Here is a 23,566-nt window from a genome sequence, read left to right on the forward strand (position 1 = left end):
CTGTCGTCAGTACCCCCTACACTTTCCCCCTTTCCACATCACCCCACCCTGCCCCTCAAAAAAAAAATAATGTAAAATTAAAGAGTTACTGCTTTTCGATGATTGACACTTATAATGAAGCCTGTAGGTGACAGGAGACTCAACAAGAACAAACATTGATTTTGTTTTCAAATGTTTACTCAAATTGGGTGCATATGGACCCACCCAAATTAAGTCGAAATATTTGGCATTCATTGGAATTTGTCGAATGCAGAATACCGCAAATAATGTAGGTGAAGCACCCACCGACATACTGGAAAGGGGAGAGGGCGAACTTTCCATATTTTTCATACAAGTTCGACTTATATTTTCTACCACTACTATACTACTAACGTGTAGTTATATGAATAAATAACGGAGGAAGCCAATTCACATAAGGTCCTGAGTATCTCCAACATCAGGTATACATCTTCATTGCTGAAGATGTTAGATTTACCCCCTATTTTTAGCCAGCTACCATCTTGCCCTAAGTACACGGCTATAAACTCTCTCGATATCTTGTGAGGGAATCTGCCCCCTCACTTGAACTTGGTGGCGTCTCATATTCGACGATACCATTATACGTGATACAGCTTACGACTTGGTTCACTACATCGATGGCATCTCCACTCACAGAGCTGTATTGGAATAACTCGGTTATGTGATGTGATGAGATGTGATTGTGATGAGATGTGATTGATATGTGATGTGATACCATCTTGTCCTTTTTACTTCCACTGCTATACAATCTCTCGATGTCTTGTGAGAGACTCGTAATCTGCCCCCTCACTTGAACTTGGTGGCGTCTCACATTCAACGATACCATTATTATACGTGTTACAGCTTAAGCCTTGGTTCACTACATCGATGGCATCTCCACTCACAGATGAGGAGCTGTATTGGAATACTCGGTCATGCGATGACGTCATTGGATACGATGGTGGGTACGTTGTAGAATTCAGTACAGGGGTGAATGCACTTATCACCCCTGCATCAGTACTGACAACACTGGATGTATTTGCCACGTACTTACAACTGCTAGTGCTGATGGCACTAACTGGCATGTCGCCACTTGCACCGCTGGCGTCACTACGGTGGTAATACGCATGCGTCTGTGTGTCCGCATTGTACCCACCATCCAATGGGAAAGCATGATAGGGAGCTGCGTTGTAATTCTCGTCCAACGTATTGTCCATTCCAACAGAGTACCCAAATGGTGGTACAGCGGGATACGGGTGTCCCGAAGACAACATGGATTCCCGCTCGCTCCAACCTACATATTGCAGACTTGTTTCTTCAGGCATAAGTGTTCGTGGATTAAGTTGCATGGCACCAGCAACTAAATTCGTGGTAGGTTGCGACAGACCTTTAGAAAGCGTTTGAGCGAACGTCACTGTATCGGGTACTTTGCCTGTGCTTAATATCTCCGATAATGCACTGATGTAATTCTTTGCTAATCGTAATGTCTCGATTTTTGACAGTTTTTGTGTACTGGAATAACAAGGGACCACCTTACGTAACATGTCTAATGCCTCATTGAGGCCGTGCATACGATTTCTCTCTCGGGTATTGGCCTTTAAGCGTCGCATACGAAATTTCTGTACTCTTGCTTTCGTCATTTTCTTTTTCTTAGGACCTCGTTTCTTTGGTGCTGGCTTTTCGGTGGTTCCATCTTCTTGTTCACTTTTCCTCTTCCTGGAGTTTGTTTTACAGTGCTTTGTGTCAGAGGTCAAAATGTCACTTCCACGTATATCCTTTTCGTTATCAGATTGGAGGTCATTCATGTCATCTTCAAACTCATTCAAAATGGCACTAAGTGATGACGTCACTTCCTGTTCGGTGAAGGGTTTCGATGAGGCTGTAGTCAACATGTTAGACGCATCACCTGTAAATGAGAGAAGAGAGAGAGAGAGTGCGTCAGTTCGGTCATTTATATGTAAACATTTCTCTCATGAATATTCATAAACAGCATTTTGTTCTTAACCACTAAAATTATCATGTAATTTGAAATGTGTCTCCTTTCTACATTAATATATGCACCAAACTCATGAATGAATAGGAGATGTTTCCTTTCACCCACTCTGAGGGTTTTAGTTTGTTGATCAAATTATTCAGTATTTAAATATATGGTCGCTTCAGGGCCTCTTGGCTAAGGTCATGTGATCATGTGGATCACAGTACACCGTATAGATAACTCACGAACCATTGACCTGATCACGTGCATTATCCTTCCAAAGGACTCGCGATGCACACTTGACGTAACATCCTCGTGATCATACGGTTACACTCTCGATGTAAGGGAGCTGGTGTTGAAAGTGAATAAAGTTGTTTGGTTTTCGTGTCCAGGCTCTATCTTGGTTGAATGTGCCTACAAAGTACATGACACCCTCTCATTCTAACGGGTTTATGCGGCTACCTCTATCAAAGAGATAGAAACCATTCAATCCAGTACAGAAAATCGTGTGCCCCACAAATGTAATGTAATATTTCATTTTTATTTTTTTATTTTGCAAAGTAACATATCAGACGCCGACCCATGGGCTGTGGGTGCACACCTCCTCGCCCCCCCCTCCCTCTCTTTCAACCATACATCAGCACAACTTACGCTCAGACCGAATACGCCTCAGAATGCTCAATTTCAAGTCTATTTTATAATGAGGAAGAACCCCTACACCCCCTCTTTCTACATGGGAGTCGACTTCAAGCACCGGTGCCAAGCCCCCCACCCCCTCCTTCTTAAAATCCTGCATTTGCCCGTGCATATTGTGTTTCCACTAACATTCATCCCTTTAATGTACCATATGCTGTATGGCGCCAAAAGAGTGTAGCAACTTCAAAGCGAAAAATAGCTTTACTATGTGAACTATCGGCTTTAAACCGACAAAAATATGAAAAGTTATTAAAATCTCTTTAATCGACTCAGAATTATATCACGATCTTCTTGACTTTGCGGTTTTTATTCTCGGATTAATTCATATCGGAAGGAAGTAGACGCCTGTGGTACAAGATAAATTATATATAAATATATATATAATTTACTTTCAATGAATCCGTTCATTCATTTTTTTTTTCATTTTAAAAATGATACTTAAAAGTTCAAGCATTCGGTTTATTTATTTTTCTACCATACTTAGTTCAATCTTTGAAAACAATTAAATCTATCATCTTATATATTTTTTATAAAAGAAATATATTCTTCTAAATTTTGGATCAACATTATATTGAAGATTTGGCCACAAATTCATCCTCTTCCACTCAAAACTGTCAAGGCAAACTCTTGAAAATGATTTCATCATTTGAGGCTTGAGTGTGGCATACTCGAGGTTTAACCTAGGTTGTATTTATCTAACTTTTATCGCTCGATATTGCGCCATCTGTTATAGTTTGGTATCCTGCTGAATATGACGTCATTCTTACCTGCGTTAGACTCTCTCGCAGTCTTTTAATTAACGATCCTTCACCATTTATTCGATTTAGAAGCGTCTCTTTATATTTAATGAGTAAGGAATTGGAGTTAGTTGTAAAATGCCTCATAAGATTAGCCGTTTTATTGGAATGGTTGAGAGGGAAACGGTCGAAAGGAGAGCAAGGGATGGAAGGGGATGGGGGGGGGGGAGCACTTACTCAACGAAGTGTGGCGCGCGTGATAAAAAGACATTCTGCCCTCTTCACCTTAACCCCATATATAACATCTCCAAATTATTTTAGCTAATTTGAAGAAAAAAAATTATGAGCCTATTCTTGTTGTTTTATGATGTCGTTGTTGCTGTTGTTGTTTTTGTTGCTGTTAATTGTATTTCGTTGTTTGTTATTTGCTGGTTTCTACCGAACCGAACGATTGATTAATACATCTGTCACAGAAATAGGAAAATGCCATATTTCCTAAACTGTTATTACATTGATCTACCTTTTTTTTAATACGTTGAATTAAGGATTTCTTAAATGAATTCAAGACCATTCAAGGAACCTATCCAAATATCCTATCACGATCTAAGTGGTCGAGAAAGACCAAACGAGAAGACTAATGATATGGTATACGGTACATGTTAATTTTCTATACACAGCCTTTATTTCATCAATGATATATATACCAGTGTTACACGAAGAAATTGGAATATGTATTGACATAATTACAACAAAGGAGATTTCGAATGTAAACCATTCACATCCAGAAGTCTGAACCGCTAAACAGGAACAAACTTTCACAATGCATCTCCATAATCCTGAAAACGGCAAAGTTGCGTCAATCGATCGGTCGTTATGAGAAGGAAAAGAAGCCAGATTGGCAGATGTATAGTTGCATCTAAATGACTTCATCACGTTTTTGGAGGCTGTTAGTACCATAAATAAAATATACGAAATAAATTAAAATAAACCACACCCTCTTATGTTTATATATTTTTGGTTGTCTCCTTGTTGAATGATTGCTGTGGGGAAAATGTCCTCCTTTACACTGTGTAACATTTCCTTCATCCGATTTTATCCTTATGGAAACCTCTTCAGGAAACCACTTGAGGTTTTCCGCCATGCCTCTCGTAAATGGCATACATACTTTCAAGAATGGTTTGATAACGAATTGAGTGTATCTCCTTAAGATACTGCAGATGAGTGAATAATGAAGTATTTACGAATTGATTGGCGATAAGGAAAAAGAAATAGGCGAAAATGCGTGTATCGTTCAACGTACGCATATCCTCTCTCGGACACAGTGTTATAAAAACAGGTTAATATTAAACCTAGAGTAATCTTGCATTAAGCTAAAAGGGAGAGAATATATATATATAGGTCTATATATATAGGTCTATATATATATATATATATAATTATAATTATATATATATATATATTTATATTTATATATATATTTATATTTATATATATATATGGACGCCCTAACCAACTTGGCTATGGCTATGGCCTATGGCTATGGCTATGGCCATGGATGCAACATTGCAACGTAAGCTTTCGATCACATGCGTTAATCTTTTTGTTGTTAACAATATTCGCCCCCCCCCCCCCCCGCTCTTTTCTCCCCCTATTCTCCCTCTTTCCATCGTCTTTATTTTCTCCATTCCAATATTTCATTTTATTTGAATTGAATATCTGTGTAACGTAAGTCCTCGGTGCAATCGGTATACCTGCAACGCAAATTTGCGCATTAGTATGTATACACGGTAATAAACATTGGACACGATTCGGCGTGTAAACTAAGGATTAAATTTTAAATGCTATATACATATTCCTGTCAGGAAAATGTTAAGATCAGCTCCCTGGTCCCTTATACGTGATCTGATTGACGAAAAAACAGAAAACAAAACAAAAACGAGAAAGCGAAAACTCAAAATATACCCCGGAAACTTTTCGTACCCTAACAACAGTCTACATAGAAGCTAATTGGTTTGTCACGACAGCACGTGACTCACATCTGTTAAACTATTAGAAAGCTTCAGTTAATCAATGATTTGAATTGATTTAACACACGGCATTAGATGAAGTATATACGAGACGAGCCGCGCGGTTCTATGGGATACGTTAATGATCTATATAGCCGTACATTGCAATTAAATGCTACGAACGGACATTTTTAGCTTTGTTAATAAGTTATGCAATCAAGCTTATTTTGTCCTATGATATTCGTTACACAACGCGCATGCCTTTCTTTGTATAGAGTGTAAGAGATGGGCTGAAACTAGAGAGGTTAATAGCTACTCCCTGACTAAGTCACCCTCTGTTTAACTGGTTACAGCTTATCTGTTTTATGTTCTGTTCTTTCTTAGTTTTTGTTATAGTTTTATCGACTTACTTTCTTCACATCAAATTTTCTTAACCAAAATTACAATTATGAGATTGTAAAATTCGGTCCATCATTTTGGCAAACCAGTAATCCTCACAGTCATCGCAAGGCTGCGATAGATCAAAGTAAAGCCTAGGATTAGCTTTTTTCACAAGAATGATTGTTCATGGGTAAACTTATTATTTATTATTTCGTCGCCAATAAACTTTTCATATAATCCCATACAAAAACATAGTAAAAACAAAGCCAAAGGTTTTGGCTGATATATAAAAATAAGCATTTCACAACATGTTTCAATCCTCTCCTAGTAAACATTGTATAACAATTAAAACTATATTAACCAAACATTAAACTTGAGAAACAGACAATTGTGTATCGACTTGCCATGGTATATTAACTCTCTAATAACGAATGTTGCGCGATATATAAAAAAGTTCTTAAGCACGTATATCTTTTTACTTAGATTGAAGGGTAGCCAACAATGTGTAAATATTACATCACTTTACTCAAAATGTTGTGAAAAATAACATGAAAGATTTATAATTATGATTACCTTCCAATTTTTAAAATACGAATTTATACACTTTTCGATCTGATCACGTGTCATCCGTGAAAGAGTATAACCTTATAGTATTTCATTTTTGAAGTAAGTTTTCAATTTATCCCATTAACAGATTCAACCATGTCCCATCGACCCGCTTCTAAATTATATCAGCAATAATTGGTATTTATACAACCGTTACATCTTCTTTGAATATCCTGATTTAACGCACTAATTTGATTTCGTTATAACAAAACTATAACATCGTGATTACAGCATTACCAGTGAGTTCGCGAACGGATTAAAGATCCCGTGCCATGTATACACAGTTATTATGAAACTCATGAAATATGCAGTGCTTTAACAAACCACTTATTATGATTAGATTCAAGTACATGATTGGGCGCGAATTATATTGATGGACATGAGAGATGTCGCTTGGTAGGGACAGGGTACCAGGGACAAGGAAGTGTAGGGGGAGGGTGGAGTTTTCATAGCGAAGACAAAAACAGTTGAACAGTATTTTAAGTAACAATGTTTCAAACTTCAAAATCTATTAAAGTACGGTAACATTTGATTTCTGGACACTTTGGGTGCTTAACCAAACCCCCCCTCCCCTCCCCACCCTCATACCCTCCCCTCTTCTCACCTCCCACGCACACATACACTCACAAAATGCTTCATGCCTTTAGTTTCATTGTTTACATATTTTTTGCATGCACCCTTTCTCATGATTGTAGGTTAATTAAGGATCATCCTTAAGGATCATCCAAGTGTTGTGGTTTAATCCAATCTCAGTACCATACTAGAGTTCACAATGATAAGCTACTACATGTAGTGCCCCACCCTCACCCCACCCTGCACCCCCCCCCCCATCTAGCTTTCCATATACCCATTTATCCAAGTACAGACCGACATCAAATAGTCTTCCTTTGTTTTATTTTTTCGACGTGAAGTTTTCAGCTAACGTCTACTATGGCAAATATCAAATATAAGACTTTCCCTTTAAAACTCGAGACCAAAATCCTTCTGATTAAATTAGCCTACAATTTTAGGACTTAATTGGATTATATAGGCCTTACCATATATAATATGGTATCATGTGTTATTACATACAGATTGAAACCTCACGATTACCGTTTGACCTGGTTAACTGACAAGGACTATATATGTATACAATATAGAAATCGAATTAAATGGAGGATAATGGAGTCAAGAAGTTACCTGGCAAATGTTGAACCAACGATGATCTAATCAATTTATACAGTGGTAATATAATTGATACAGTTCTTACTATTGTGATTGTGAAAGAAAATAGTAAAAAAAATCTAAAGAATAAATTTAAAATGAAATTTAAAAAATAAATACTGTATTGGATTATATTTAGATTAATAATTGTCTAAACCTTAAGATGGGAACCAATATTCCTGTTGCATCTCAACTTTTTATGGACTATACGCAAAGAGTTTCATGTCATTGGTTCTATCCATTTGATGTGTTTGTTAACTTTCTAAAATCAATTTAGTCCCTCTTTCTTTAATTCTTAATTTCCCGAAATGAAATGGGAAAAACCGAAATTAGTCTGTTTGTTATGTCACATACCCTTGTAATCCCCATCCTCATCGCACCCAACCACCCCATCCCCATCTACACAACCTAACCTACTTCACCCCATCCCCAACCACACAAACACCAAAGCTCACGTCATGCCAATAACCACATCCCTTCAACAACAACAACAAAATCACGATTGTCACGTGACCATAGCTTGCGCAATGGTAAATAAAGAAGGACTTGTAGATTAGTAATAGTGCTTTCATATTTTGACCGTGCTCACGCTGTAGAGATCATTACCCTAACATAGAATTTAAAGGTATAGGTCTCTGTTGATCTTTGTAAGATTTATTGTCTCAGAGAGAAACAATAACCCACCACCACAGAGCATAATAACGTTACAGTCGGTGCTTTCTCAACAACGAACAAAAACCCCAAATCCGCCCTCACCTTCTTAAATAGCTGTCGAATTTTCTTTCATCGATAAATAATAAACTATTATTAAAATAGGAAAGAATTATATCCCCTTCACTGCACGAAAACTGCTTGCCTGAGTTACCTTATGGAATAACATTGCCTGCCAGATTAGCAGGTGCATACGTTACGAAACACATGGTCTACCAACCAAATGACAGGGATTTAAAACCTTGGTTTAACAATAACAGAGAGAATGATCAAATTACACTTTAATATATATAAGATTAAAAAAGATAGGTGAAAAACTCTCTCTCTTTTTTTCTTCAAAATGTCATAAATTTATTTCTTAAGCTCAATAATTTTTATTCTAAACAGCTCATTTGGTTGTTTACGTCACACGTTTTGATTGTCTAATTAAATTTGAAGGAAGAGAGAAGTATATAAACACACGATATGCTCAGAGGAAATTTATTAATTTTTTGACTATTTAATACTAGATAGCTCGTGTCACCAAACATTAGTCAGCAAAAATAAACCCTACTCGTTTCAAAAAAATTGCCTGATACATTACAAAAAATTATTTATTGCATAAAATTGATTTGATTCGATAGTTGCGGTTATTAACATTATGCATGTCTTTAAAAGTGATATTATTAAGGCAAAACTTAATCGGAGCAAGCGACGTTAGCAGTTGATAAATACAAAATCGTGTTGCGCAAGCTGGCGTTGTCGAGCAAAAACAAAAAGTAACCACCCAGTCGAGGAAATGCCATTCTGACCAACCGCTCATGAGAAGCTCAGACTTATCACGTGCCACTCACGAGTCTTATAGCACCTCTAATAGCTACGAGTCACTCCGACGTCTCACGAACCACTCCGACATTTAGCGAGAAACTACGACTGACATTGGTTGCACTAAAGGCGTGCATCCTTGGCAAACAGCTTAACGAATTGCAATTGTTTCAGCTGATAACATGTATCCACCTCTCTCATCTGCACCCCACCCACACCCCTACATACATACAACTCAACCCTTCTCCATACCGCCATGCCTCTACGTTTACTTTTCAGTTATATTTACTAATAAATAGAATGAAAATAAAATCCCTTGTTGTACACCAGTTACATGCAGACTAAGATATAATTTTTTTTACAACTAATTGTAAACGTAAGCAACTCCCAAATGAACGCTCATTTCGTGAGAAAATCTGTTGATGACCCCTCTTTATATTATTTGCTGATCATTTTGTGATTAATACTTGATTTTCATTTCATCAATTGTTTTTTCCTTCAAAAAATCTGACGACCGGTCCTAAAAATTATTGCTTTAATTAATGGAGAGACTATTAAACCGGTGACGTTTGATGTTAAATAACAAACAATAAGTAACACGGACTAGTGATCTTTTCCATATTTCTGTAATACCTATTAACCCTAAACCTTCCCTACAGTCGCAGAAGCTGTTATCAGCTACATTGTAACCCATATTGCCCACGGACTAGGGATGGGAATCATAAAATTTGATATATTTATCACAATATTTTACCTAAAGAAAAGACAAGTGATCCTATGTATTTCGAAGTTAATAAATTTTGTCAGTGCACCACCGCTCTGGGACAATGCCCCTAAAATAGAGAGAGAGAGATTCGCATGGTTAACCAAGCTGTGGTTACTTCTAAGCGCCGGTCCTGAACTTTAATAAAGACATCAAAAAGATCAAATTCATTTGACGGAGGTTACCACAAAAAATGAAAGAAGTGTAATTGAAACAGAGATATATCATCGCTTGGTATATTAAAGAGATTTTTGATCACTTTGAAGGTTGGAACGAGGTAAAAATGTTCTTTCGATTAATCCTCTTTTACGATGGATTATGTTCTGATAAATAACGGAATAAACCATCGTTCTTTTGGGAATTTCGTCGAATTCTGAAAACTTATTGAGGGCTCTTCTGGAAAGCAGTGCTCCTGCACTGAGCAGGGCTATCCTCATTAAAGATGAAAATAATGAAAAAAATAATAATAACAAAATAACAAAAAACATGGTTTCCTCAAAAAAACAAAATTTCAATCATTTCTACATCAAAATGTTCATATTTATAACATGCTTTATATAACCAATAGTGTTTGATTAGATGTTGTGACTACCATTAATGTAAGTTCACAAACATTAATGAGAGCCCAACATGTTTATCAGTGTAGCAACATTCTCCACGTGGGAAGAAAATAACATGTACAAGCTTGACCATCACGTGACCATTATTAATATCTCTATAATGAAGTACTTTTAAAAGGTATAAACGCCTTTGGGATGGTGTGGGGGGTTGTTGGGATGGTGTGGGGGGGGGGGTTGTCTGAGATTAAAGACATTTGACCTAGCATGTGCCTGTTGCTTGTACATCATGATCTAACAGGAACATTGGGGTAAAAGTAAGCACCAGATATTTCTAAAATGCCTATAGTAAAATCAGTGAGCTTGTTAGATGGAGTAAACACACTCTCTGCCTATAACTTTTCATCCCTGGCATGTCGGCCTTACTTTCCATTTCGTTTAATAATTGTTAAATTTTGAGATGAAGCAGGCAGACAATATCATTAGTTCTCGATATTTTATAGCTGAAGCCAAAAAGACATTAGAATGCTTAATTACAAACAAAGTGTAATTATTGTATTAAAGTTATTATCAAAACACACTCTTTATCCTCTTTTTACAATAGAGTAGATATAAGCTGTAACGGGCAATGTTATGAACACATTTACAATGATAGAATCATCTTTTCTCCATTAGTTGTAATGGAACCCGAGTCGCCAAAGCGACCACCTATCCAGGCGCTGATAAAATATAACCGAAGATTGTACCAGCCATACTCGTATTTCGCTTTTAATTCGAGAGTACTGTCGACCTCACAAAAGTATATGTCTAAAACGTATACAGATTACACTGTATACAAAGCTTGATAATACGAGCAGCCTTGATTTCAGATATAGTATTCGCTCTTTGACATATAGTAATCATCTGTGCAGTTTATTAGTTTGATTATTCAATTATTATTTTAAGAAAAGATCGAAAATTTTGAAATAGTTTTCAGAAACTTTTATTTGAATTAATATACGTTGTTAGTATTCAGGCAACTTTATAATCAAACGAACACATACAATTAATTTCTATTAAGTAGAAAAGTTAAAGTAATATAATTTAAGTAATTTTCACTCTATTTTGTATTTGATTCAATAAATTTTCTAAACATCTATGTTCGTATGCAAGCATAAACAATAAAGCCTTCATTATACTTAGCAATCTAGTTGGGTTGTGAGATAAGCAGAATATACTGTTGCCAACCAGAGAAAGCTATAGTCGAGCAACTTATAAAATCTATTCGTTCATTAAACCGATGTTAATTGAAAAAAACATATGGACATTACATTTATCCATAGCCTTTATATGACTCATTGTAAATTGGTCACTTCTTGCGTTTTACCTCTATTCTCCATTACCCTCTTTTTCTCTCTCTCCACGTAATTCTCATTCTTGGTTACGAGTCTTAACATGGGGAGTTTAATTTAAAGATCGCAGAATCGCTCAACCTTTTCCAATTTTTCTTGAAACTCGAAACGAAATCACAAGCTCACCGCTTTACATTTGCATCAGGGGTGGTCGAAAAAAAACAAAATTAGAATGGGGAAAAAAAATATACAATATCAAGGAAAATGAAATCACACTAAGTTCCAAACACAGCAATATCGTTCTGAAAGAGCTTTTCATTAAAAACGACAGTAAATACAGATGCTTTTTTTTATGTTTTATCTTTCCAACTAATAAACACAGTGTCAAATTTCATGAACTATCAGCCTCTCTTTTTAGATTCCATATAAAAGTTCTCGGAGTTTAATTTAACAACTCGTTTGGTAAGATCAATGAACCCGTTGAGTGATGAACTTTCCAGGTCAAAGGTTACTATCCTTTTTTTTTTTGTCTTTCAACAAAACTTTGTTTCCTGAAAAGGAAAGTTTATAGCAGACGACAGACGGGTATAGCCTATTTATACCGTGTTGAAAGTTTTCGATATTTCGGAAGGAAAATTAAAAAAAAGATGCAACAAATTTTGCGATAGCATGAACGAATCCCTAGTCTAAGGCTTATATACACAGTTCTAGGCGATGGCTGATCATAAACATTACCAATGCAAGTCATCATGATTGAACCAGCTTACAACTGACATTCTTATAATTTCTCCCGCCACAAATAGAGGCTCAAAGAGAATATGTGTAACTCTATATAAAAGTATAGTAAAAAGTAGAAATGTACACAAGCGGACATATAGGACTACTACTCCCCCCCACCTACCCCCACCTCCCCCCACCCCAACCTCAAAGGATTTGTACGTTATACCGCTAACACCTGTACCAGATGCGTATATTTTTATAGTTCACGGGGTATATCCTATACAAACGTGTAATCTTTTTATCTTCGCTTTTTCGAAGGAATTATAGACTTCTTCCTTTACTGGGATTTCTTCGACAAGTGTTAAATAAAATACTTTGTTTTCTGACGTTGTGGATACACACTACCAAATCATTATCAGGAAGTTTGACTTGCACTCTCTCCGTTTTTTGTTTGTTTGTTTGTTGTTCTCCCCCCCCCCCATCACCCCCTCTCTCCAACTCTCTCCCCACCTCTCTTTCTCTCCCTCTCACCCCTCTAAGTTTCGACGCAAATACAAATTTATGTGTCATCTTGCTTTTCTCACGGCCATCAAGAGGATATAAATTAAATTTAAAGAAGATAAAAAAAACTGACGTCATTAACTGATAAAGTGATATTTATTGTCTTCATCTGTTTGACACGTCCTCCCTATAAAAGAGATTGCGTTAATTTTCGACACCGCGCTTCCATGGTCATACGTCACAATATACCTCAAGTTAACAATAGTATATACTCTCACGATACCAGCGCACGTGTCAAACATTACCAGCACGTGCCCCGTCGGCATTGACCCTATCTGAAACCTCCAATGATCACCAAACAGGGAACGTCACACTGGTTTCCTGAAGCATGTTTTTGCTTCTCCATTTCAACACCACGGGCTGCTATAAAACTTTATACCACTGTAGACGAATACTTACTATAGGATGTAGCTTCACCACACGAGGGATAGATTGAAGCCAGTTTATAAGCATGTGCCCGACGAACTGTCCCGTGCGTTACTCATTAAAAGATATAACCATCAATTTACGATATTATATCTGTTGATCATTGTCGCGAAAATATCTCACATCCATTTTTGAAAGCGAGAGGTAAATCCAGAAAATTATATCATATCTGTTGGAAATATCTTGAAATTTCGCTTCATTTTTTTGGAAGCAAAACAACAGAACGGCTACCCAAAAAATCAGTAAATGAAAGAAAATCTTTGTTAAACATATTTGCTATTTCTTTTTCTGTTTCTTAAATTATTTTCAATCTTTTGATATTCTTCGGAAACCTCACACTCGTGTTGTGATATATAGAGAATGCATGTATAACCGCGGAAGGAGTAACTGTCAATTTGTTGTGCTACGGCATCAATAATTATATATTATATTAAATAATCGAGATGAGAAACACGGAATAGAATAAAATCAGATATATTTATTACACTTTAGAAGGACCTGACTGTTTTCTATGGGTGGTAAAAAAAATTGTTTTCATGTGCTCACTAAAAATCAAAGCACGACGTAAAAAGCATGTTGCGGCAAAAGAAAATGGAAAATGCATTGAACGATTATCCAAATTTTATCCGTCCGGATGCCTCACTCCAACTTGAAATACACGAAAAAATAAAAATAAGAAAAAAAGTTCAACTAACTATAAAGAATCGCATTGACTGGGAAAATATCAAAAACAATTTTTTTTTATTCCAAAACCTATAGTAATACTTTGATTTTCTCCAATTCATTTAGAATAATTTCGCATCTCTTAAATTCTTATGAGGGACACTTTTCAACTTTTCTTGTGATGTATCTAAATGTGTTAAAACAGATCTATTCATATCAATATTATGTAGTTTATAAAACTACGAAAGATCGACACTAAAATTCTGCCTAAACTAAAATCCGTGATGTATGTGTGATGTATGTATTGTGTGAAAATGTGTCAAAGATAATTTCTTACATTTAAAGTTGATCGAAAGTTGACAGTTCAAGCAAACACGGATCCTGAATACAAACAAATTTTATGATTACTTGAGATGGAGGTTTTAACAGCTGAAGAGATACACTGTAATGATTTAATATACAAAAAAATGCTGTTACGATTGGGGTCGACTTTTAAAACAATTTTGAAAAACCTGTAACTGACTGTGTATTACTGTAACTAATATTAATATTGATGATCAGAAGACTGTGTATTATATGAAACTATGAATTATGATTGATGATCGAAGGACTGTATATTATTGAAACTATGATTAACATTGATGATCGAAGGACTATGTATTACTGAAACTTGCAATAAAAATGATCAGTAGTTAATAACTAATGATCGATTGATCGAATGATCGATTCTTAATATTTCCGCGCTCAGATAATTTGTCATATTAGTATTAATAATCAAATGCAAACTGCAAATCGGAAAGGTTTTTTTCTTCTCTTCTCTTTTCTTTTTTTTTTTCTTTTGCTCCTTTTAAGTTATCGACAATATATTTTCATTTTCTTTCAAATGACAAATTTGAACAGACAAGCTTATAAAACAACTGTGGACTCAAGACTTCTATCAAGCACTTCCTGCCCCCCCCCGTCCCTACTCCCTTTTCCCCTTTTCTTCTATCGATTGCTCCACCCCCACCGTCACCCCATCCTCACCTCTCCCATAGTTTGGACTACACCCATGAAGACAAAAGAATACCTGCCTCTCTCTGAAGACCGTATACGTCTTCAACATAAATCTTGACAAGTTACCACAGGTGCAACTGATACAGGTTTTACCGTGCGCTAAGGTCTCTTTCTGATTAAAAAAGAGAGGGTGAGGTGGAGAGAGAGAGAGAGAGAGAGAGAGTGGTGCAAAGCGTAAATCTGTCGAATATACGCCTGTCAGCGGACGAGGACAAGCAGAACTGAAAAATGAAATTTGGGGGGAAATCTTTGCTCTTATTCAAAGAAAGCATGAAACAGGAAAGAGCAGATATGCATGCAGGTATATGGTCGGTACCGAAAAATTCGAACATAAAAGTTTATTTGAGTCGAATAGCCAATCAACGTTTGTTAACTGACTGTTCGCTTCAATTTGGCGGGAAAGGCGACGTATCCCCCCTCATTTTCTCCATCTCCCGGGCCAGTCTCCTTGAAAGTTTCTGTGATTCCTTAGCACGTTCGACTACAATGAACATAAATAACATTTTGTCTCAGCAACATTAGAGAACTGAGCCTACATGATTTAACTAAATCACATCCATGACTTATGAACATTTTCCTATCAAAATGTGCCGCTGCTGTTAGCAAGTTAATCTTCTTTTCCTATGGTTTTCATACCAATGAAAATCTATGGTCGCATAAAATTTTAAACGCAATCGTCTAAGCCATTTATGTTTCCTTACTTCGGTTATGTAGCCTCATGCTATAGTATATCTCGCTGTTTGGAGGATTTTGGGATTTGGTTTTGGTTTTTTGTTATGATAAGCATTTCTTTCATCTTGTATATCGTCAGAGCAGAACGGAGAGTTTGTAAGCGGGATACCAGTTATAAAGGTATTCATATATATATATATATTATCGTGACAAGAAATAAACCTAGATTATGCGAACTATACGAGGTGTTAAGCCATATATGAATGTTCTTTTTGGTAGTGTTCTGGTTATAGCGGCGGACGCAAAAGTATCTTGTTACTTGAACAGACGTCTCATAAACGACTTGAACAAGTTTAAGACACAACGGTAAACAAACTAAATTCTTTCGTAATAGGTCAATAGAGCAACGGCATACAATTCAGTCATAATGTTTCGACTTTTTATACCCCCCTCCCCCGCCCGCCCAATAATCTTTCGGGATGATAAGAAAACCGGCTATGTCGGGGGGTCTTCTATAAATAGGACATTATCATTGAATCATTGTATTTGGTTATCCAGTTTAAATACCCTTGTACAACTTCGAAACATGGAAAAACCGTCATTTCTGTGGTTAGAAATTTACAAAAGTGTTCAGACTGACCTTTCTTCCTCTGTTACCTTCATTTGACTGAACTAAGTCAACTTATCAATAAACAATTATTCTTCCTTCTGTAGATTACGTTTTGCACAATTACGCAACAAACGCTACAGCTGTATCATAATTGTATACTAGCTGGTACGTCTATAAAACCAAAACAATGAATGCTGCAGTGGATTATGAACACGAAGGACTCCATACATTATATCATTTATCAACTAACAGTTGCAGGGTCATCGTTTTGCCAAAGATTTAGTTGGCGTTTCTGACAAAGCTTCAGAACTTTGCTGCTGTCATTATGATGTCAATAAGCTTGACAGTAATTGGATTTAATGGGGGTTCACAGAGAAAGAGATTAGACCCCCTTTCATGGCAACAGTATACGGATTTGTATAGATAGAAGCAGAGTGGATTTACTTGGTCGTCGCTGTGTGGATAGCGTATCGAGCTGAAAGCCTATTAGTGCAACGAACAGTAACATCTGGTTCTGTGTAAGGGTTTGTGGGTTACTTCGCAGCTGCATCGTTAACCGTATAAACTTCTATATTTTATTTGTTTCTTTTCAAAAACTGAAGTTTTGTCAGGTAGAACAGCCTTTTGACGAGTACAACCGATAGTAATTAGTTGACCTGTGACCCCTTTGTTACAAAGACTGAAACAATTGGAAACTTAAACAAAAACAATCAGTTAAAATGTACAAAACAAATGAAGCTGTTAACAAAGAAAAACTGAGTAGAAAATGATACTAAAAATAACATAAGGAAAAAAAAAAATCTGCATGGCGGTTGTGGAGTATTTTTTTAATACAACCAGTGATATTTTTCATAGTATTTCCTAGTCTTATTCATATCATATTCAATATCATTTCGTTTCCTTACACAATATTACAGTGTATTCACCACGTGTTCCGATAAGTAAACTGAACAACCAAGTCTTTACATCATTCTATGGATATATTCTTTTGTACCAGAGGTTTTCACTGTTCAAATGACTTGTGACCAAATAACACATCTCACCGAAGGTTAAAAAGTTTAGTAGAAAACAATAACAAACTAGGGCTACCTGATGATCCACCCCTCCCCACCCCCTCTCGTCCCCTGTTGATTTTACTTTCTGCCATATTTACTCCCTTTCCTGTGAACATACGATAGTGAAGAGATTTTATAGAGAAGAGAGTAAATGTATAAACATTCCACTGTCATAGCATATATACATGACTTTGACTTGATATTGATTTTCCAACTCATTACGATTTTCATTTATATATATATATAATATATATATATATATATATATATATATATATATATGTTATATATATATATTATATATATATATATATATATATATATATATACATAAAAGTCAGGTTAAAGTCAGGGACGTAACAACCATTATTTTTTAATGGGGTTGGGAGGGGGAAGATGTTATGTCGTCCGAGTGATGGGTCTGAGGGGTATAAGGTTTCCCCTTTCCTCAGAGATATATCGGTAAAATAGAGGCTGTTTAGATACAAGATTGTGCCATATTTTGCTCTTTTTTTAACAATGGTGAAGATGTTTCAATGTTTTTGTACATAGCCTGCATGTTATATATGTATGTCCTGTACATTAGGGCCTTTTTTGTTATATTCTTTCTTTTAGTTTGTGGGGATGGGGGTGGGGATCGGGGTGGGGTCGGGTGCTGAACACCCTTGAATTTATTCTGAGGGTGTATTATTATGGTTTTACTTGTGAAATATTTCAAAGTATACAAAATGTTATGGTTAATTTAATTTCAATTTTCTTTCTTATAGCTTTGGCTCCATTTATTTATTTATTATTATTTACATATTATTATCACTTTCGCGTGCATCATATAGGCCTACTAGAATATGCGGGGTTTTTTTTTCTTTAAATGTAGTTAGAATAACATTTCCGCAGGAACAATGTATACTGAAGAGTTCTAATTCCATTATGTAGATTAGTATCATGTATGAAAACACAAATACAAGTCAAAATAGAATTCCTTTCCGTAAGCAAACATTTGAGGACAGTGGATATTTCATATATAATTCCTGAACAAATTTCCATTATTCTCATTCCTTTGTGTGCGTTTCTATGGTTACTGTTGATCAACTTAACCACTCACTGACAATCATCTATAGAGTTCATGTTTTTCTTTACATAACAAAAGTCAACTAACCGATAAACTACCCAGTTGGGGTTAAATGTTGTTGTTATCAGAAAATAACTGCCGATATAGGTTCAACACAATTAGTATATTAATTAATTACATGAATATAGAATTTTCAAGAGCAGTTTATACTCTTACTGTCTTCCAATTAATTTAATTAACAAAACATAGAAAAGCTGGAAACAGCTAGTAAATGATCCACTGTGCAAAAAAATTACCCATCGATGTGGGAGACTCTATGAAGAGACCCGTGGGACGATCCCTTAGCCCCCCTCCCCACCACCACCCAACTAAACCTGCTATATCATTTCTCCCCCCCCCCCCCTTTCAAATCTTGAAAGAGAACCGGCTAGCGATTGTGTCAATCGTGGAAGAGATAGAGCAGACTTTTGGTATCCCAGACATTTTTGAGGGGCTCACCTCACCCCCCCTCCCCCCACACCTAGACGCAACCTACTTAAAATGGACCTACATCAATTCATCATATATATTGCACTAAATCGTATATATTGTGGAGATGGTCGTGTTTGCAAACTTTGAAATTTCTAGGGGAGGGGAGGGTGATAGATCGGGAGGGGTCCTGATTTACAACCAATTCCAATTTACCGACTAGCTGTTCAGGTGGTCAGAAGACTGCGTCAACCCCCCCCCCCTCCCGCCCCTTTTCTCTGTACTTATTTGTAATTGAATTCGCTGCTTATTCCAGGTAAAACACGGGAATGCCCAATTACTTCACGATCATACATGTAAGAATAGACCTTACTCAGTTACAAGTGTATAAATATAAATAAATTGGTACAGTATAAAATCTATAGTCTGAAATAATTAAGGTTTTCCTTTTTTCTAAATGTTGTCTTTCTAAACGGCGATGAATAACCAACTTCCTATAATAAATAATCTTTAATTTTAAAAAGTTCATAACTTACCCTTCATTACAACTGTCGACGTATCCTTTAAAAAGTTTTCCCGTCTTATGGTTCCGGACTTTCGTGATTAACTGAATTTTCAACAACTTCGCGGGAACTGACAAAACAGATTAACGCCTTTCACTCTCTTGGTTACTTCACCGTATAAAACTCCCTTGATCTTTCACAAGAAGAAAAAAATAAAAGAACAACAACACAGTAGAACAATAAACTTCAAATTCCTTCAAATTCGGGAAACGTGTCCCAAGAAATACAAATGAAATCTGTCAATTTTTTTTCCGGCTTGCCGACGAATATCCGAAGTCGGACCTAAGAAAGTCTCTTTTATATCACCATTTCCTCTCTCCGGCACGCGCCGAATACTGACTAATGCTTACGACCTACAAAGTGGGACTCACACAGTTACATGTAGGTAACTTCCAAACTTTGTTATCAATATTTATCTTTACTCTGTTAAGTACGTTGAATCTATCTACCCCATATGGCAACTTATTTTGTAGACACGCGTACGGCACACGCCATTCGCGCGCTTGCGATCGGCTATGAATATTCATTAGCACTATCACTTCATCTGTCCATTGATTGGTCGATAGGAGTTTGAAGCAAAAGGTACTCTCGCGCTACCCATCTGTCATCAAAAATGACTATACAGGCAGATTATTTTACTATTATCTTCGAAATTTAAAATTTTCTAAGTTATTTCCCCTGAAAAGAATTCACCAACAGCAAATAAAAGAAAAAAATGTCACGAAGGTCTGAGGGGGGAAAAATCTGGCGTAATTTTGTGGCCAATCAGGCAATTTTAAGGATTAATAGATTCATTCTTTGGTACTTTGGGTGCATTTCAACGACTCTTTTGTTTGCTAAAATGAAATCCATTTGGGTTGTGCAGTAGGCCTAACCCAATGTGTCTATCAGAAACTTAATTCATTTTGACCATATGCGAGGCGCTATGGGGCATATAGAGAGTATTCAGTACTAAAGGCCGTACATGCAGTGGTATATATATATAGAGAGAGAGAGAGAGACACGGTTTGCGAGAAAACACTGGTTAACATGTGGTTGCAATGGGGCAGGGTTACACAAAATGTTACAATAGTTGTTAGTTCTGATGTTAATTACTAATCTTAAAATGACTTTACGTAGTAAGGTTATCATAAGGGAGCATACATCATTAATGTATGTAATTTAAGTCGAAATGAAAAACCAAAACAAGGAGGTACACTTTGCTTATAAGCTGCCATAGGGGCTTGGGAAGCCTATAGGTCCGCTTTTACATAACTGGGAAGAGTCGATGAAAAGGCCAAGCGCACAATGGACAAAGAATAACATATTATTTTCCGCTAGAATTCTGGCTTTCAGGCAAGAGATGTAGAATTATGCTAATTCAGATCAAACGTGCCATTTTTTTATTTTTATTAAAGATTTGATTTGTTTAAGGATCATTCAAATAACGTAGACGACCTGAGGTTTGGTAAGTCGCAAATGTGTGGGTGAGGTGAGGGAGGGGGGGTGGTATGGTGGAAGGGAGAGGGAGGGTCGTATCGCTTACAGTTAACTTAACTTCAAGGATTATATAAATTATAATAAACCAACGGGTTACATATTCAATACGCCTCTGTATAACACACGGCATTAAATTAACAACATCAAAAAATCATGATAAGTTTGACTGGAATAAATATCTTCACATGACATATCAAAATTTCTTAGAAAGATCGTTTTGGTCACGTTGCCGTTTTGAAACGTTAATTCAGAATTTCCTTAAGTAAAGGTACCGTACGTATTACTTCCATATCTATTTCATCGACATAGGAGGGAAGGAGGGGGGGGGGGCGGGCGGGGCTCGACATGACTTGATTTTGAAGACACCGTTTTGAGACGAAAATGAGAACCGTTCGGCGACTAAAATTCGATAAATGTACGTAATACATTACCCACTCTCTCTCGGAAAAATAATTGTGCAAACATCAAAATTTTGATTATTATGAATCTAAATATGAAAGAAAGTTTCTTGATGATTACCATATTTAATCATCGTTAAAGTCACACGATAATGTCAATTTTACAAACCAAAAAAAATTTGTGTGTGTGTGTGTGTTATATCAGCTAGACTGTTTATTGTCTGTGTCCAATGTCAAGAATGAAATAAATCCTCTAATTATTCTTTCTTAACCTGTTTTTGTTTGTTTCTTATTGTAATTGTCATGTTTGTTTTGAAAAGTTACAAAAGTGACGAATGAGATCAAAACTGAAGTGGTTTATGGACAATACTGTTTAATTTAAAAGTGTACTTTTATTTGTTTCTTGATCAAATACACAACGCATTAATCTGCTACATTACATGGAACAGTGAAGACACATCCAACTGTCTAGGCCTATATGTCAAACGTAGCATATATACTACTATAAGCTCGGGAAAGTTATGTTTACTTCTCTGTGTGTTTTTTTCATTCTAGGGGAACCGCCTTGTCTTTGTAATAACACCCCTCCCTCACCCTAGCTAGCCCTTGCCATTTTTAATTTATTTCACCCTCTGCTTGTTTTAATTTTTTTCGGTAAAACTCAGTTCAAAATTATTTCTATCGACCAATGTTAATAAAACCCCAACTTGCACCAAAAATATAACAGAAAAAAATTCTCTAACTGTTTCGGTACAAATTAAGTTTTCTATACTTGTGCCGCCCGATTATAAACACCCCTCCCTCACCCTAGCTAGCCCTTGCCATTTTCTACTAATTTCACCCTCTGCTTGTTTTAATTTTTTTCGGTAAAACTCAGTTCTTATTCTATCGACCAATGTTAATTAAAACCCCAACTTTCACCAAAAATATATTTAAAAAATTCTCTAGCTGTTTTCGGTACAAATGAAGTTTTCTATACTTGTGCCGCCCGATTATAAACTCTTTCAACGAGAGCCGACGGGAGAGCTGTTAAAGTCATCAGCAACCACGCAGAAAAGAGAGACGATTATATATTGTAAATGGGATTACCATCAACTACTTTCATCTGCCAAATTTTGTTATTTCTAGGTTCCAAAAGAGAAGGATACATAGTTACCGGATAAACATAACTACGCCAATGTTCCACGTTAGTAGCCTAGATACAACACTCACTTCCGAACCATAATAAAGTGTAGGCTACAAGTCAAGTGTGTACGCTATATACTCGTAGGATATACAAAACGATTAGCATTCAATTATATAGGAAATGGTTTACGCTCGACCGATCATGCGCACATTCTACACAGCAACCAGTCAAGCACAAAATGAGATCAACTCCTTAGTTGGATGTTTTAATAATGTTTAAGAAAACAATTTTTTAATTACTACCATTCAATTACGAAGCACGTCATTAAGCAAGTTTGGCTAAAAATGAGGCTACGTAGCCTGCATGCATGCAAACAAAACATTTCATGTTACAACAGTGCAGTGTTGCTATTGTTGTTATTGATTATAATTTGAAAAGCGTCGGAATGAAACAACGCACATGGCCGTCCGTTAATTAAATGCTCAGTTGGGATACCTTGAAGGGCATACCTCTCCGCAGAATACGACCACGCCACCGCCAGTCCCTCCCCCACCCCCACCCCCACCCCCTTCCATCACCTAGAAGCCATAACCAACTCTGATAAATTAAGTCGTGCCTTTTTACTTTATCTGAGTACCACTTTACCTAAAGTTCCATTCCTGTTGAATTACCCTTCCTCAAACAGAGCAAATTTCCGTTCAATCGCTTCATGCCGTTCAAAGACAAAAGTATAGTCAAAAATCACGGTTTGTAGCGAAAGAGAACTTGAAGAAACAAGAAACGTCTGATGCCTAAAATGCTTTTTTTTTTTTTTTTCTATAAATAGAACAAGGGTATCGGTCGTTTATTACGTTACTACTGATCATGCGCACAAGTTCGTCTTTGTTCGTATCAAAGTGTCTGGAATCAAACCTCAATACTAGTCGTCAAACT

At 36.4% G+C, this 23,566-nt stretch overlaps 1 protein-coding gene across 1 annotated transcript; it reads right to left on the reverse strand.

Annotated features, from left to right (window-relative positions):
• Positions 1-117: 117 nt before the first annotated feature.
• LOC139958809 (uncharacterized) lies at positions 118-20,065 on the reverse strand. The gene is made up of 2 exons (XM_071956163.1): positions 19,604-20,065; positions 118-1,903 (listed from the first exon to the last, which is right to left on the reverse strand). Exons 1-2 carry the CDS (start codon positions 19,608-19,610, stop codon positions 759-761), a joined length of 1,152 nt encoding a protein of 383 aa, XP_071812264.1. The 5' UTR covers positions 19,611-20,065; the 3' UTR covers positions 118-758.
• Between the last annotated feature and the right edge of the window lie 3,501 nt (positions 20,066-23,566).

This window comes from Apostichopus japonicus, chromosome 18, assembly GCF_037975245.1.
Source record: "Apostichopus japonicus isolate 1M-3 chromosome 18, ASM3797524v1, whole genome shotgun sequence".
Classification (NCBI taxonomy): Eukaryota; Metazoa; Echinodermata; class Holothuroidea; order Aspidochirotida; family Stichopodidae; genus Apostichopus; species Apostichopus japonicus.